Raw genomic sequence first — 16,836 nt, 5'->3', positions numbered from 1 at the left:
ATATTTAAAAGAATGGAGGTGATGAACGGATGTCAACAAATTATGCGAATTACTTAAAAGTTGTAAATTTGAAAATAAAATGAAAAACTACTTGTGTCAGTGATAGGCATTGCAGGTGAGTACATAACATCATAACGCACCAAAGCTGGTATACAAATCAAGATCAAAATGCCAATTTTATGATAGTCATTCTATAATTGCAAATTTCGTGGATGTTTTAAGCATAATGAATAAACTCACAGTACAATTTACGATCACCAATCCGCAAGATGGCGCTGGTTATTATAACATGTATATGTAAAGCAAGTTAAGAAATTAATCCCAAACCAGATTTTTTGGGATGGTTGCGTTTAAAGAAGCAACGTAATATGAACGAACTGATATCAAGTGCTAAATTACAAAATTGTCTCTTCAAAACAGACAGTAGTGTTTACTGAGGGGTGGGAGAAGTTTCTGTGGCGAGACTTCCCAGCTTTGACAGATAAATTTTAATGAATAGAATATTTTGATATGAAAATTCTTTTAAAAGTTATGTAAGTTTATCTTTATTGCGTTGCGCGTCCGGATAAACCGGAAATGTTTTATTGTTCATAGTAGAAATGGACAACATTACATGTAACGTTACGAGAAATATATATGCTTACATCTACCTTCTCAACGAATGAATTGAAATCTTTTCCAAGTAATACATTTTCGTTTGTTCGAATTAGACCCATTTCATTACTATATTCAACAATTTAGTTTGAAATGTATACAATGCCCATTCATTTGCATTATAACTGAAAATAGGAAGAGCAGGAAAAAAAAGCCAGCGCCAGCAGCACACATGAACGGGAGAAAACGTTGTGTAGAAAAGATAATTTCAATCATTTAAAATTAATCGCCACATTTGACTTGAACTTGAGTATGCATGCAATAGTATGTTTATTCAGTACTGAAGTATTCATGAAAACAAATAAAAATATAAAACAATATCAGATCCATGTAAATAAGAAAATGTTCGAAGAATGTAGTTCTCGGTTAAATTAGATTCGATCTACCTTTTGAAATTGTTAATGTAAACGACAGAATTGTCACTAAAACGTGACTACTGTGCGTACGCATAACATTGTCTGAATAAAAATATAAATAATATAATCATTCCGTTGTTGTTCACAGTGTTGTTGTCTTAGTTGTCTCGTTAATCAATAATGTTTTGACGAATGAAGATTTTCGAACTTACTGCCAAGCATATAATGTCATATAATGAACGTGTAAACCACGCATGCTCAGAAGGAGAAGAGATATCGACCTTGCGAAAAATGATTACAAATTCGATAGCTAAAAAGCAAATTAATGTTACAGTAATGTCATTATGATTGTTAATAATAGTAACTGTGAACGTAAAACGCAACCCAACTAGCAGTATTACAACAATACTTGCAGTTATAGTTATTTTGTCCAAATAATGCTGGGTGAGTTAATTTTTCGTTTACAGTGATTCGTTGAACTAAGTAGTCAGTTTTAAGTATTTTAGCACCTACGCTACCAAATTGGCAAGTATAATAAAGATAATATGTATATTGTCTGAAATGAAAGCAAATTAATTCTAAATTACGGTCATAATCGTTCAGTTTGAATTTTGACATCGGTGACTGAATCAACAGCCAATCAAATACGTTTCCTGCCACAAGCACAGGAGACAGCAACGTTAGTCTGAACTGCATTATACTGGTATACACCGTTGATACACACTTCCGTATAAAATCTGCATAACACGTTCGCATTTCCATTTTGGATGTTGATAACTTGGACACAAATCTGAGATACATTGGTCACAATCATAACACTGAACGTCCAGCATAGTTGGAGGGTATCGCAGTGTGTCGGTGTTTTGTAAGTGATAGAATGGGCAAGTGGACCGTATTGATAATGGAGCTCCATTGCTGTAAGTCAGTGGACATGAGCTATCGTCTGGTGCAGCGTTCGCGCTGCTCGTTGCAATGAAACCAATTCCATTAGGGGAATAATTGCTCAGCTTTTGGCGAAGTTCGGCATCAGTTGGGTCTTGACAGGCAGGTGTTGCCTGGATAAAATTCAGCACTACAAACGTCGCACCAAATGCCTGAGTAGAGAAAAACAACATTTATGTTGACAAGGCATCAAGGAAAGTGGTCTGTGTGATGTAAAGTTGCATCACCTAATATGACCACTTAGCCTCTTATAGACGTACCTTTCAAACGGGTTGTGATTGATTTGGTCGGGCCTATTGATCCCGTAACAGATAAGGGTAATAGATATATTTTGACATTTATGGATTACGCCACAAGATATCCCGAGGCGGTGCCTTTGAAACGAATCACAACAGAGGTTTTCTCTGAAGCTTTAGTTGGAATTTACAGTCGGTTGGGTGTACCTGAACAGATATTGACTGATCTTGGAACCCAATTTGTGGGTGACCTGATGAAGGAGGTAAGTCGTCTTTTGTCAATTAGGCGGATTACTACCACTCCTTACCATCCAGCGTGCAATGGACTTGTGGAAAGGTTCAATGGAACTTTGAAAACAATGCTCCGTAAAATGTGTGATGAAAGACCAAAGGACTGGGATCGGTATGTAGATCCATTATTATTTGCCTATAGGGAAGCACGAAATGAGAGCCTTGGCTTTTCACCATTCGAACTCTTGTATGGAAGAACGGTCAGAGGTCCCATGTCAATTCTGAGAGAATTGTGGACAGGTGAGTCTACTTCTGGAGAGGTGAAGTCAACCTACCAGTATGTGTTGGATCTGCATGACAGATTAGAAGAAACGTGTAAACTCGCTAGAATGGAGTTATCTAAAGCCCAGTCACGATACAAATTTCATTATGACAAAAAGGCCAAACAGCGTCAATTTGAGGTAGGTGACCATGTTCTACTACTCCCTACAGCACATGACAAGTTAAGAATGCATTGGCAAGGGCCTTACATTGTGAAAGAGAGAGTGGGTCAGATGGACTATCAGATTGAAAGGAAAGGTAAGATTAAGCTTTATCATGCTAACCTGTTAAAAAAATACGAGTTGAGATCGGAAGAGCCTGTGAATAAACATATGGGCGTATTGGAGTGTGTTGGTGTTGGATTAATCGATGGTCACGAGTTGGACGATTCGTGGGCAGACGATCCAAGTCGTGAGACTGCCGACTTAGTAGAAACCATCACTATTGCAGGTAAGGAAAGCATTAAAGATGTGCACATCTGGGAAGGGTTAGACGACGAACAAGCGAAGGTAGTTAGCATGCTACTTGTGAAATTTGCTGACACTTTGTCGGATATTCCTGGTAAATGTAGAGTAGGGCAACATAATATTCATTTGACCTCCGATGTGCCAATCAGATCACGTCCATATCCCCTGCCATATGCCTTGGAGAAGACAGTAAGGGATGAAACCCAAACAATGTTGAAAATGGGGGTCATTGAACAATCAAACTCCCCATATTGCTCCCCAATCGTACTCATTAAGAAAAAGGATGACGCAATTAGGTTCTGTATCGACTTTCGGAAGTTGAACAAGATTACCATTTTCGATGCAGAACCAATGCCAAATCCCGAGGAAGGCAAGTATTTTACCAAATTAGACCTATCAAAGGGGTTCTGGCAAATACCACTGGCACCAAAGGCCAAGGAAAAGACCGCATTCCAGACTCCTTTGGGCCCTTTCCAATTTATTTACATGCCCTTTGGACTTGTAAATAGTCCGTCCTCGTTAAGTCGCATTATGCGTGTGGTTCTCAAGGGCTTAGATGGAAAGGTGGTGAACATGGTTGATGATATCTTGATTTATACAGAAACTTGGGTAGAGCACATGACTATTTTTGCAGAGGTTCTAACTCGTTTAAAAAACGCAGGGTTGACGGCAAAGCCAAGTAAATGTTTCATAGGATATAATAGCTTAGAGTTTGTAGGTCATCAGGTGGGTCATGGGCTGTTACAAATGATACCTGAAAAGGTCGAAGCACTCTTGCAGGCAAAACGCCCATGTACAATAAAACAAGTCCGATCATTTCTGGGTATGGCTGGGTCTTACCAAAAATTCGTACCTAATTTTTCCACTATAGCAGCCCCCCTGAGTGATCTAACAAGAAAGGGACAGCCTAAAAAGGTGAATTGGGGTGAGCCGCAGCAAAAATCTTTTGATGATTTGAAGGAAATGTTGAGTAGACAACCTGTGCTGAGTTTACCAAATTTTGCGGAACCATTCATAATACGCACAGACGCGTCTAACTGCGGACTAGGAGCAGTTTTATTGCAAAATAAAGGTGACCATGCATTTCCTATTGCCTATGCAAGTAGAAAATTATTGGATAGGGAAACCTCTTATTCAGTCATTGAAAAGGAATGCCTTGCACTTGTGTGGGGAATCCATAAATTTCAGAGATACTTGCATGGACGGGAATTTGTGATTGAAACAGATCACCAACCGTTAATATATTTGAACCGTGCCAAAGTTTTGAATGGCAGATTAATGCGCTGGGCTCTTTCCCTACAACCTTATAATTATAGAATAGTAGCTATAAAAGGGTCTCATAATATTGGTGCTGATTATTTAAGTCGCAGCACTGGTGCAGAGACCGATAACTAATGATATAATGATTGACAATCCTGACTTCTTAGATGAAGACTACGTTTCATCTTAAAGGGGGAGTTGTGTCACGAATGTCAAACATTAAATCATGTTTATGTTGTATGTCGTGATTGTGGCGTTTTGTGTTTGTCTTACGGCGATAGATAGGCAATGTTGTTTTTGGCGATAGATAATTGTTAAATATAGAGTGGCAAGATGTTTCTTTTAGTCAGCACTAGGGAAGCGGACTTTGATAGAACCCGATCTGAACGTTCATGTGATCAAATGTGGATGTCCGATCTTGTAGGTACCACAGTAAGCCATTGAATAATATTGCATCATGGGAGTTTGTGATCTATTCTGGAGGACGTCGGTTCGCCGTTGTTGGCAGTATACCATTTTTTACGTGTCTACTAATCACGCGTTTGCAAGTAACGTTAGAACAATACACTGTGTATTGTCATACAAATTACAGTATTGTGATCTACGGAATGTGCATCATAAAGATAATTCTATTGGCCAATTCCGGCCTACTGCAGTGAACGAGTGGGGAAACTCGCCAGTGAATGACATTCCCGATTTTGGTTCTGAACTGGATGTGCCTTCTAATTTATGTTACTGGCTACGGAGGTGTACTGCGGTGCAAGGGAATCCACCCGGACCACTCTCCTTCTACAAGTTACGAATATTGGACAGATAAACTCTGTAATTGATTGGTATCGTGCTCGACTGAGTGTGCAGCGTGTATTCTACGACTACAGTGCTTCCGACTGTGTTTTGTAATTACCGTCGTCGCCACCGTTAGCAGAGACTCGCTGGAAAATACAACGTTATCACGCAAAGACCCGTTTTCATCTAGTTTGAAGAAACTGTATGTAGGTAGGGCTGTGTCCGATCGCCAGTATATTATTTGCGTCCGTTGTTTGTTATGTACGTTTGTCTCTTAGTTTTATGCATGCATGCAAGATTCTATGTTAGACAATTATTTACATTATCGATTTAGGCATTTCCCCGTAATAGTATAACGTAATCCACTACCCCTTTATAGAGGGTTTGGCATTTCTTGCCTACCCTTTTCCCGTGTGGAAATATTACAATATTATTACTGAATTATATTTCTAGTGTTATATTTTTGTGTAACAAAACAACGTGTACCCCACTACCCCTTGTAACTGGTCAGGCATTTCCTGCCCATCTTTTAGGTGTGTGGAATAAAGTACGTTGTTTAAACCTTACTCGTGTAGCGTGTACTTGTTGTTTATGTCGCATATAAATTATACAACTGTCCTAAGTTTCGAATTATTAAAGGACCCAGTTCACAGGGGTGTTATGGGTGTCATTTGTTTGGGACAATTTGAAACCTTAGCTCAACCCAACTAGCACCCTGTGACAACAACATTATATATCATTGTTTTAATTTTTCAGATGAAATTATATTATCTTATTAAATAATTGGATTCATTTGGAAAATTTCATCAGCTGTCTCCCATGGGCCAGCGGACAGTGTACTCGATTTTCACGTTTAATATCCACAAAAGTGATTTATACAAACATCTCACGCAAGCGTGATTGACCTTCCTTGCGAAAATATACAAAAGTTTTGTAAACAATGAAACAATGCCACACTTTCGTTATGACGCCGTTAGAATCACTCAGGATTCCAATCGTGTTGATTTACTCAAAAGGGAATTTCCCTACTAGCCCATGGTTTATTTAACAATGATACAAGCATTAAATAAGAGTTATTTTGAAGTTACCACTTTTTTGTTTCAACTTTCAACGGCATATTCATTTAATGGTTTATTGCAATGCGGAAGGCATGGAATTCATTAGATCATATTATTTGCAAAGTTTTATAGGAATTCACAATTATACAATATTCATATCTATTGCACCAATTTTCACATATTAATGTACAGCACAGGGATTCAACAAATGAATGCCAAATGACACCATTTAACAGAGAGGTCGACGCCAAGGCTTGAAGCCAGATGAATGCTCATCGCTAACACCAAACTCCCCTCAGTCAACTCCAAACATTTCGAAAAAACTTTGATTTGCATTATTGAACCTGACACTGACTGAATAATGCGATACCTATTTCATGTTTTGGCTTAATCGTAACATTTCGCAAATGGTTTGGGGATGGGGACGAGTGTAGTTGTTTGGAGGAATTACAGTACAAAGGCCTGATCACAATAATAACACTTTCATAATACGAACGTACTCTATTTCAATTTCAAAACGTAACAAATCGAAGACAGCAAGGTCTTGTAGTAGGAACCATGTACCTGTGAATAGATCACCACAATGTGTGAAAGTAGCGGTAGAAATACAAACGTTCCATAAGTATATACTCAATAGGCAATGAGCAAATTACTATTTAGATTACCAGAATTGAGAAAAAAAGAAGAAAATGGTATTTTAGTGCGAAGATCATTATATAGTAGTGTTATGATTTAATGTTTTCCCGCATTTAGAGGGTCTCAGGGAATATATTTTATTTTTTCTAAGCGACAAATGAATACATTACAGTAACAATGATATTCAAGTAACGCCTTTATTGTGAAGTTGTTGTTGAATTTCGTTTAATGATGAATGACGTCTGAAATAACACATTCCCAAACATGGTGTTGAAGGTTCAAGCAACAAATCTGAATCTCTAACAACCATAACATTGGGCTTTCAACGGAGTTAGTGAATACCATAGTTTTTTTTCAAAAGCAGTAGAAGGGAGAAATAAAAAAGTATCCAACCCTCTGGCGATGTCAGATTTAATTGACTTTGAGCAGATATGTGTTCCTTCGACCGAACGTCATAGTATCAATATGAAAACAGTTATCTAGAAATATAAATCAACAATTTTTAATGACAGAAAAACAAGATATTCCACATGTTTGTTATTACATAAGACCGTCACCTACCACGCCTATAACCACATTATGTCTAATACTTCCATCTAATTATTAATGCGATAGAAAAATAATTGTTTCGAACCAAAGAAAGTTAAACCTAAAGCTAATTTTTATTTAAATTATATATAATTGTATTTCAATTGAAAATGTTATGATATCACGTACTTATTGGAGCACCCTTGAATGATTTATTCACGAGTTACTTCACTTAATACAGAACAAGCTTAGTTCCACCTGTGTGTGTATATACTCTTGGGAGCAGAAAAGAGAATTTAAGATAAATGACAGCTCATAAACCGCATTTGTAAACTATGTAAACGTATGCAAATTGAACATTTGGTATCTCCCACATTCACGCTTGACACTGTTATTCGGTGATTTGTTTGATATAATTAAACGACTACGAAATAATTCAATCACTGGTCTAGTAAATTCAAATTACCATACGTGAAGTGGTAAGTTGAGAAGAAAGAAATGGACAGAGTTGTTAGCGCATTTTGGGCGACTGTTCGAAATTCATTTATTGAATCGGAAAACGTCTATACATTTTAAATAAATGAGATAACGAGATAACGACGGTGAGAATATATAAGAAATATCACAATCGGAAAATTTCTCGATTGTGGTAACCTATTTGTAACCCAGTACTGACTTCAATGGTTCTGTGCCTGTACGATGTAGTTGGGTGTACAATGGTGTTGCCCAGCCGATTGTTTCAGAAAATTGTGATAGTCCCACAACGGTCAATTCATAGAAAATGTTACAAATAACATTACATCTATGGGAGATTGAGTAACTGTACGGAGTTCATGTAAATGATTTATTCGTCCATGTATGAAGCCTTGAAAAGATAAACCTGGCAATGTAAGCATGCGTCATGGCTTGACTCTTTCAGCAATATGTCTGCAAAGCAGCATGCAAACTACTCGAAGTTACATAGAATGTCTACAAAGGGGAGTGCAAAGCCTGCTGTGGCGTGCCTGAAGGTTGCGCGAAAGTTGATAAAGTTACGTGAAAAGTCTGTAAAATCGCGGGAATAGTTACGTGGAAAGGCTGAAAAGCAATGAAATATGTCTGTAAAAAATGCACAGTTAGTAGAGCTGTGTGCAAAGCTGTTAAAAGTAAATACAATGTTGATAAACTTACGTTGAAAGTTGGTAAAGTTAAGTGGAAAATTTGTAACCTTTAGCGTCTGAAACGTTCCATGGAATGTGGATAAATGAAATTGTGCAGCCTGACAATACTGTAAAATTGTGGGCAAAGTGTGTAGAATTATTAAGAACGTCTGCGTGCAGGTGCAACGTCAGGTGTATGTATTGCTGCGTGGCAATTCTGCAAAGCGATGTGCAAAGTTTAGTGGGTAGTCAGCAAAGATGCCTGCGTGAGTTACGTGAGAAGCCTGCCAAGTTGTGGGCAAAGTTTGTAAAAATACAATGTTGCGTGAAAAGATGGGAAGTTGTGTGGAAATTCAATCACGATGTGTGGAAAGTCTGTGAAGTTGTATGCACAGTTGGTGAAGTAATGTTGGAAATATGTGTTGGAAGTCTGCAATGCCGCAAGTACGTGGACGTGGAAAAGTAAAGTTACGCAGAATGTTAGTAAGGTGGTGTGGTAAGTCTTTAAAATAGCATGCAAAGTTGTAAAATCGCACGCGAAGTCTGTATTGTTAAATTAAAAGTCTATACAATTGCAGTATTGTAAATTATCCTTGGAAGATTTGTCGTAAATGAGACTTATCTTGTGTGCGCATGCGCATATACGAAAAAAATGAAAGAAATCAAGAAAAGACTCGACATAAATAGCCATCCTACAGTCACATTTTAGTCAACAGATTTATATAATTTTAATGTAAATTGTGCATAGCTAACATGAAGATTTCATAACTCACCAAGCACATTTTGTTGGGTAACTGGCAATATATTCTGTGTTTACTAAATCTACAAAGTAGTGGGAATTGGGGACAAGCTGCATGCTGTAAATTGAAGCACAGTGATGCAAAATCTGAGGTATTTATAAATAAAAATACAGAGACATTACATGACTTATTTCTTTTTTAGTTTTTCTGCAGAACAAAAATAGCAAAAAGACATATGTTGCACATCCAGCCATCGCGACAACGGAATCTCGCCATAGGCTTCAAAATTTGCGTCGCTTCCTAGACATCGATGTTCGATCTTTTTATGAATTGCCGAATTTCTTGTTTACGGAAATCTTGTAGTAGCTGGAATAGTATCGAAAATGTTTTAGTGTGTCGGGCCATTACCACCGGCAAAATATCGTAAACAGATATCTGTGTCTTGTTTGACATATTTTAACCGAAACTATCTCCACGTAGCTAAGTAGCTAACCAGCAGTCACATGTGTTTGCACCGTTGCACAACGGCGTTGTCAACCATTCTGATAGGATAGATTGATCTGTGTCACGTGATCATTCTCGGGTGCTAGGGGATATCGCCAGACCACGTGTTCTATCGCGCAGTCTCGCGTTGCATCAAATAAGGGTTATTAAAATTCCCTTGAATGCACTTGCTGTAATTTCGGGTGTCAGATTTCACTTTAAATTAACAAAGGTGCGTCATTCCACCTTCCAAAAGGATAGAAAACATCAACACTCTCTTTACTTGTTGAAATAAGTTGTGGCCAATACAACACCCGCACATTTTCAATGTATCAAAATATACACGAATAGACCTGATTTAATTGTTCGCGTTAATGGTGGGTTTAAACTTGATAACCTTTAAAATGATTTAAACATTTCGGTACAAATTACTCCTGTCTCGTCTCCTGTTGAGCGCCCTCAGACACTTGATGTTTGCATATTTTAATGGCCAGTGAGGCAACAGGCTTATTAACGTAATTGGGCGACCAAACTTGAGCATTTCAAGGAGTGTAAATTATTTGTTGTATTTTAAAGCAAAATAGATGTCATACATGATGGTTGAGGAAGTTGAGCGCAAATTTAGTAAAGTTGGGTGTCAAGTTTGAAATGCTATATGGCAAGTCTGCAAAATTGCTTGCAAAGTTAGGTACGTTAGATGAAAGTTGTTTATGTGGAAAGTGTTTGAAGTTATGTAAAAAGTTTGTGAAGTTATTAAAGTTACATGGGAATTCCGGAAAGTTTCCTGAACGGTTAGTAAGGTTGCGTAGAAAGTCTGTAATTCTACAGTTGAAAATTTGCGTACAAAGCTGGACAAAGCCGCTGTTGCTGTATTGCGAATGCGATAAATCTGCAAAGCTGGCAAAGCCACGTCCCACCGAGACCAATTACAGATAATTTGCATTTTAAAAGGTGTAAAATATAAAATATAGTATAATTAAAATATAGAGCGTAATAATTATGTTGATTCAATAAAAATGACGTTCTACCGTGTTACTATAAGCAACTCTTATTCTACACCGGGGCAATGCAAGAAACACAATGGTCGCTTGTGTTTAGACTACACACCAGCTGACTGGTGTTCATAGTTTTATTTTGTAATTTATTATTTTGTATTGCTGGATTCAGCATTGCATTGTCGTTGAAATTTAGTTTACATGATAACCGTAAACAGCTTATTACATTGCATGTTCTCATAAATAATAATAGAACCTTTTTTGAATTGAATACATGTGTAATCCATCTTCATCGGTTTAGGAGTTGGCTATAAACAAATGTACAGAAATGAGAACTAATTTTTGAAGTCGTTATATTTTTGCTTTCTATAGAATGTGTTTATATTTGCTTTCTATAGAATGTGTTTATATTTGTTTCAATGAAATGTGCAAATTCATTTAATTGTAATTACCTGTTAAATCGTGTGAATAAGAATATAAATATTATTTAAGAGCTTTGTAAAAGATGTTATTGTTGCAGGGAGACTATTTGGAAGTATTTCCCAGACATAGGTTTTTATATTGGAGAAAAAACACAACGTGGGGAGCCTAATTATTGCCTGTCATTATTACCACGTGACTCAATCTAGTAAAGCCATATTTTACGTACACAGTGTTTATGTTTATGTTTATGAATATAAACCTTAAAAGGTTTGATATAGAACAATCTCTAGATCTATTTAAATCATAGCATGTACCGCAGATAATGATAATATGTTTATATTTACATTAGAAGTTATCAAATGATATCAGTAAACCATACTGATGACGAAATTACACAAATTAGTACAACTGACAAAAGTGTTAAAATTACTTAATATTTTTATTTTTTAATTGTTGTTCTTTGCTCATTGGAGTACCTGTCAGCAAAATTTAACACTTGAAATTTACAAAACTTTTTATTACTACGTAGACTTTGCCATTTTGCCTAAAATATAGTGTTTTTCAGTAAAATTATTCTAGATAAATTCGCAATTATAACTATGTACAAAAGTTTATCTGAAACGTGCGTACAAAATACAATCATATCTCTTCAAAGATTGTTATTATTTTCCATTCATACAGTACAAATCCTATATGTTTCTCGTCTGACATGTCTGGTCCGAACTTTAAACTATATGTTTGCTTAATCACATCATTGCAAATTAGAAACACATTCAGTAGTTTAGATCGTTCCGCAAAGACACGTAAGGTCGGCGGCGGCGTATGGGTCTCGGGGTGGGGACCAATAATTTTCTGTCACCAAAATACGGCAGAGCTAAAAAATATCTTCGTGGATAATTTCGTTTGAGAGTACACTCTGCTAACCAAACTTGTATTTTCCCCGTTGAAATGCGAACACTATAATTTGTTGTCCACAAGCTGTTTTTTTACAACATAATTAGACGGCCTGCTGGTACGACAGGATTTCGTTAAGGTCAAATTCTGAGAGTATTCCATACCCGAAAAACTTCGTTAGGTTCTTTTTTTAGAAACGAAAAAAATGAAACATGAAAGCAGTATTATCAATATACGTATCAAGTACAAGGAAATAAACATATTTCTTTAAATATTCAAGCTACAGCAACGAGAATTCATAAACTTGTGCTGTATTTATACTTGTATCATGGATGAATATATTTCTTAAAGTAACGGAAATGTTAGGTAGATCAAAATACTGTACCTAGTTTTTATATGTACGTTCTATTCAATTTTAAACTCATTTGTATTGCAAACACTGATTACAAATTATGCACTTCTTTGGAGCCATGCCAGCAGTATTCTTTCGATAAATTTCGATTGATTCTCATGAACGAGTTTATACGATTTGTTTTAAAACATAAAAACAACAACGCCAGCCTCTTGTAATAGATCATGTTATTTGATTAGATTTATGATTATATATGTCATGTAATTATTTGAAAATGCTAACAAGTAAACCATACATGAATATGAAAAGAGCTTTGTAAGAAAATTTTGCCTGTATAATATTTAAATAACAAAAGTGTCTAAGGTTTTTATCTAAATATTCGCCATAAAAATACACGTCATCTTTGATTTTTAGAACAAATTCATCTAAAATTGTGCGTTTTTGTGGCGGAGAATGCCCAAGAAGAATTCTGTACGTTGATTACTTGTACTAGTATCATACATAAAAGCAGTACGGCGAATCGTTATCATTTCGTCGTATGAATCTCTGCATCTGTTCTACATGCCCATTTTCTGTCCCGGCTTACCCTCGGGCATCCTTCATTTTTTATCCCTGCATACATGTATTAGCCAGCAACCATTCTGGGATCATTGCTCGTCGTATGCGCCTACATCCACGTGATGTACCATGAATATCCGTTAACTGCCCCATGCATGGCTATCCCATGGTGTTTCAATTGATCGTACCAGTATACGTGCCATATGTATTTCGGACTAGATGAGCAATATTGCTGACGTCTTAGGAGTCTTCTGTGACGGCGATTTACCACCTCTGGATCAAGAATAAGAAGGAGACGTTTCCCCGTTTCACAGTTAATAACAATTCCATGTTTGACGCATTTCTCGTGCATCCACCTGTATCCATGCAGTTGTCCAGAACCTCTCAATTCCCCTTCAATAATGTTAGTAGCATAGAGTATATATCGTTTTTGAACTTGCGTCTATACAGTCCGAAATCATTTAACGGGCGTTTCAAGTGTATTATACTAATTAAAATCCATGAATACAGTGATAAGCTACCCAGTATGTGTAAATCTGTATCACATCGTAGTGTTAATGACCGTCCCAATGGAGATAACAATGAGAGTTAGCGTGTATGTCAAATGAAACGAGCGTTATAAACTATTTCAATTTTACAAATACATTTTTTATTTGTTCACTTTGAAATTGAAAAAAAAAACTTGAATCAGATTACTCTCCAATGGTATTTTCTCTAACCATAGTGAAAACGGCGAACCCAGCACAAGGCTCGTTCAGTACTCATTTGACCCACACTAATTTATCAAGTTCAAACAAAATAATAACCATAATTTACCAATTTCCGAACTTCTCAAACACGAGTGTGAATTGAATGACGTAACTAATAATTTCAACCAGTTATTTTACTAGGCGAAGGCTGATTATAGGTTTGCAAAAGTATGGTACAAACAGTCAAAATGAACCAAAATTCTTTCAGAATTCTAACAACAGTGTAAAGATGTTAAACTACAGAATGTCACTCAGAAATAACCAATTACAATAGACTGACCATTTATTATATGTTAAAACACAATGTTAACCTAGAACAATATTTCACAGCTATGAAATCTTCGGTCGATAATTACCTCTTTTTGCCTATCGTGTCATTTCTGAGCAAGAGAACGCCACATTATCTTTTGTGACCAGCGACACTGTGTTTGTGACTTGAGTAAAGTTCAAACAGAATATCAGTTTCTTTTGCAAAGTGAGAAATAAAGCTCCAATGCGTGATCAATATATCCGGAGAAAATTTAGTATTGATCTTCCGTGACAGCTAAATTATGTAAATTTGTGATTATTAATAAAAAGCTAATCGGGTATGAGCATTATCCCAAAGCATCTACACACCAGGTTTGACTGAAACATAATTTCGCAATACCATTGAAACGGCTAAAGTTTGTCTACTTATCAAGCAAACATTAATAAAATAATATTAACGGATGTAAAGTAAAAAATGTTCAGGTATGTGTATTATCCCACAAAAATATATGTACCAAGTTTCATTGGAATCTGACAGGTGGTTCTTGGGATATGTAAATCATTGGTACCCAATTGGAAATGCAGTTTTTATTGAATCTCAAGGACAGCTGTAATTACATAACTGGATCCATCTAAAAAAATACAAATGATACACAATATACAGTATCAAATTTTGTTTAAAAAAATACTACAATTGGCTGGTGACCTGATGAGAATGTCTTCATACTGTCTATACAAGTTAATTACTTAAGATAATTAAAGCAAAACAATACATGTGTTTATTGAAATAATACATCTATATCATTGTACGATAATCTGATAACGTGATGTGCAGGTCACATTTTGCATACATGGCCATGAGTTAGAAAAGTAGCACATGTCTGAAGGTTTCTGTGCCCCCACGTCTTGCAATTTTTTGGTCTACATTATCTATTTCATAGCTCAACTTAATCTCGTGTTTTTTTAATGTCCTTTCTTTTCTAGAAAGAAAGCACATTCTGAATGAGTCTGTTCCATGACTCACTTTACTAACCTCGCTTGTATTATACTTCTGTCCAGTTTTCAAACATTCTAACACAACCAATAATTCATTTCCCAATTTATCAGCGTTCTTTATGGAATGAACAATTTGCGTGCACACGTGTTCTTCTCGACCGCTTGAATATATAAAACCCTTGTAACATTGTTTGCACTGAAATGGCTTCAACCCTGTATGTGTACGCATGTGCTGTTTTAGATTGCTAGACTGAGTGAAGCATTTCCCGCATTGTTTGCACTGAAATGGCTTCAACCCAGTATGTGTACGCATGTGAATGGTTAGACTTCCAGACTGAGTGAAGCATTTCTCACATTGTTTACACTGAAATGTCTTCAACCCAGTATGTGTACGCATATGCTGTTTTAGATAGCTAGACCAAGTAAAACACTTCTCGCATTGTTTGCACTGAAATGGCTTCAACCCAGTATGTGTACGCATGTGAATTGTTAGACCACTTGTCCGAGTGAAGCATTTCTCACATAGTTTGCACTGAAATGGCTTCAACCCTGTATGTGTAAGTATGTGCTGTTTTAGATGGCTAGACAGAGTGAAGCATTTCTCACATTGTTTGCACTGAAATGGCTTCAACCCTGTATGTGTAAGCATGTGCTGTTTTAGATGGCTAGACAGAGTGAAGCATTTCTCGCATTGTGTGCACTGGAATGCCTTTAATTCAGTATGTATACGCATGTGAAATGTTAGACCACTTGGCTGAGTGAAGCATTTCTTACATTGTTTGCACTGAAATGGTTTCAGCCCTGTATGTGTACGCATGTGAATTGTTAGATCACTTGTCCGAGTGAAGCATTTCTCACATTGTTTGCAATGAAATGGTTTCAACCCTGTATGTGTAAGCATGTGTTGTTTTAGATGGCTAGACTGAGTGAAGCATTTCTTACATTGTTTGCACTGAAATGGCTTCAACCCTGTATGTGTAAGCATGTGCCGTTTTAGATGGCTAGACTGAGTGAAGCATTTCTCGCATTGTTTGCAATGAAATGGCTTCAACCCCGCATGTGTGAGCATGTGCAGTTTTAGATGGCTAGACTGAGTCGTGCATTTCTCACACTGTTTGCACTGAAATGGTTTCAGCCCTGTATGTGTAAGCATGTGCCGTTTTAGATTGCTAGAAATAGTGAAGCATTTCTCACACTGTTTGCACTGAAATGGCTTCAACCCTGTATGTGTAAGCATGTGCTGTTTTATATGGCTAGACTGAGTGAAGCATTTCTCGCATTGTTTGCACTGAAATGGCTTCAACCCAGTATGTGTAAGCATGTGCTGTTTTAGATTGCTAGACTGAGTGAAGCATTTCTCACATTGTTTGCACTGAAATGGCTTCAACCTTGTATGTGCAATCATATGATTTTGTAGATGGCTAGAACAAATAAAACACTTCTCACATTGTTTGCACTGAAACACTTTTTTCTTGGACTGCACATCTTCAGTCTCCATGTTGATTTCGTCATCATCTTCACTGTTATCTGGATGTAAAGACATTTTACAATATGTATTTACTTCTACTATTAGGTTATAATAATATACCTGAGTGTATGAGTTAGAATGCAATATGAATGTAATCTAATTAGATGTAGACAGCAGTTTGAAATAAAACAACAAACTCAGCAAGCAATCACATTACACAATTCAAGTCAATGAACTATCATGCAATTCTAAAATTGCACATTTAAATTGTGTTATTTTCTCATTAATAATACAAAGAATACCATATGACATTGA

General features: G+C 36.5%; 2 protein-coding genes and 1 long non-coding RNA gene across 3 annotated transcripts; all 3 read right to left on the bottom strand.

Moving 5' to 3' along the window:
* Nucleotides 1–888: 888 nt before the first annotated feature.
* On the bottom strand, nt 889–1,175 carry LOC146735203 (uncharacterized). Its single transcript, XR_014931333.1, has 2 exons — nt 1,089–1,175; nt 889–1,040 (listed from the first exon to the last, which is right to left on the bottom strand). It is a non-coding gene; the product is annotated as an uncharacterized LOC146735203 (long non-coding RNA).
* Nucleotides 1,176–1,705: 530 nt separating this feature from the next.
* On the bottom strand, nt 1,706–2,125 carry LOC146735202 (uncharacterized). The gene has a single exon (XM_085507383.1). The coding sequence runs from the start codon at nt 2,123–2,125 to the stop codon at nt 1,706–1,708; it is 420 nt and encodes a 139-aa protein (XP_085363509.1).
* An 11,948-nt stretch (nt 2,126–14,073) lies between these two features.
* On the bottom strand, nt 14,074–16,492 carry LOC146735201 (uncharacterized). The gene has a single exon (XM_085507166.1). It carries the CDS (start codon nt 16,456–16,458, stop codon nt 14,920–14,922), a length of 1,539 nt encoding a protein of 512 aa, XP_085363292.1. The 5' UTR covers nt 16,459–16,492; the 3' UTR covers nt 14,074–14,919.
* Nucleotides 16,493–16,836: the final 344 nt, after the last annotated feature.

This window comes from Saccoglossus kowalevskii, chromosome 13, assembly GCF_978046115.1.
Source record: "Saccoglossus kowalevskii chromosome 13, keSacKowa6.1, whole genome shotgun sequence".
NCBI classification, from domain to species: Eukaryota; Metazoa; Hemichordata; class Enteropneusta; family Harrimaniidae; genus Saccoglossus; species Saccoglossus kowalevskii.
This window is presented reverse-complemented; position numbering and strand designations above follow the sequence as displayed.

Bases quoted from the DNA above. Each gene is read 5' to 3' on its own strand.
- LOC146735202 (XM_085507383.1), bottom strand. From the start codon at position 2,125: ATGTTGTTTTTCTCTACTCAGGCATTTGGTGCGACGTTTGTAGTGCTG.
- LOC146735201 (XM_085507166.1), bottom strand. From the start codon at position 16,458: ATGATTGCACATACAAGGTTGAAGCCATTTCAGTGCAAACAATGTGAG.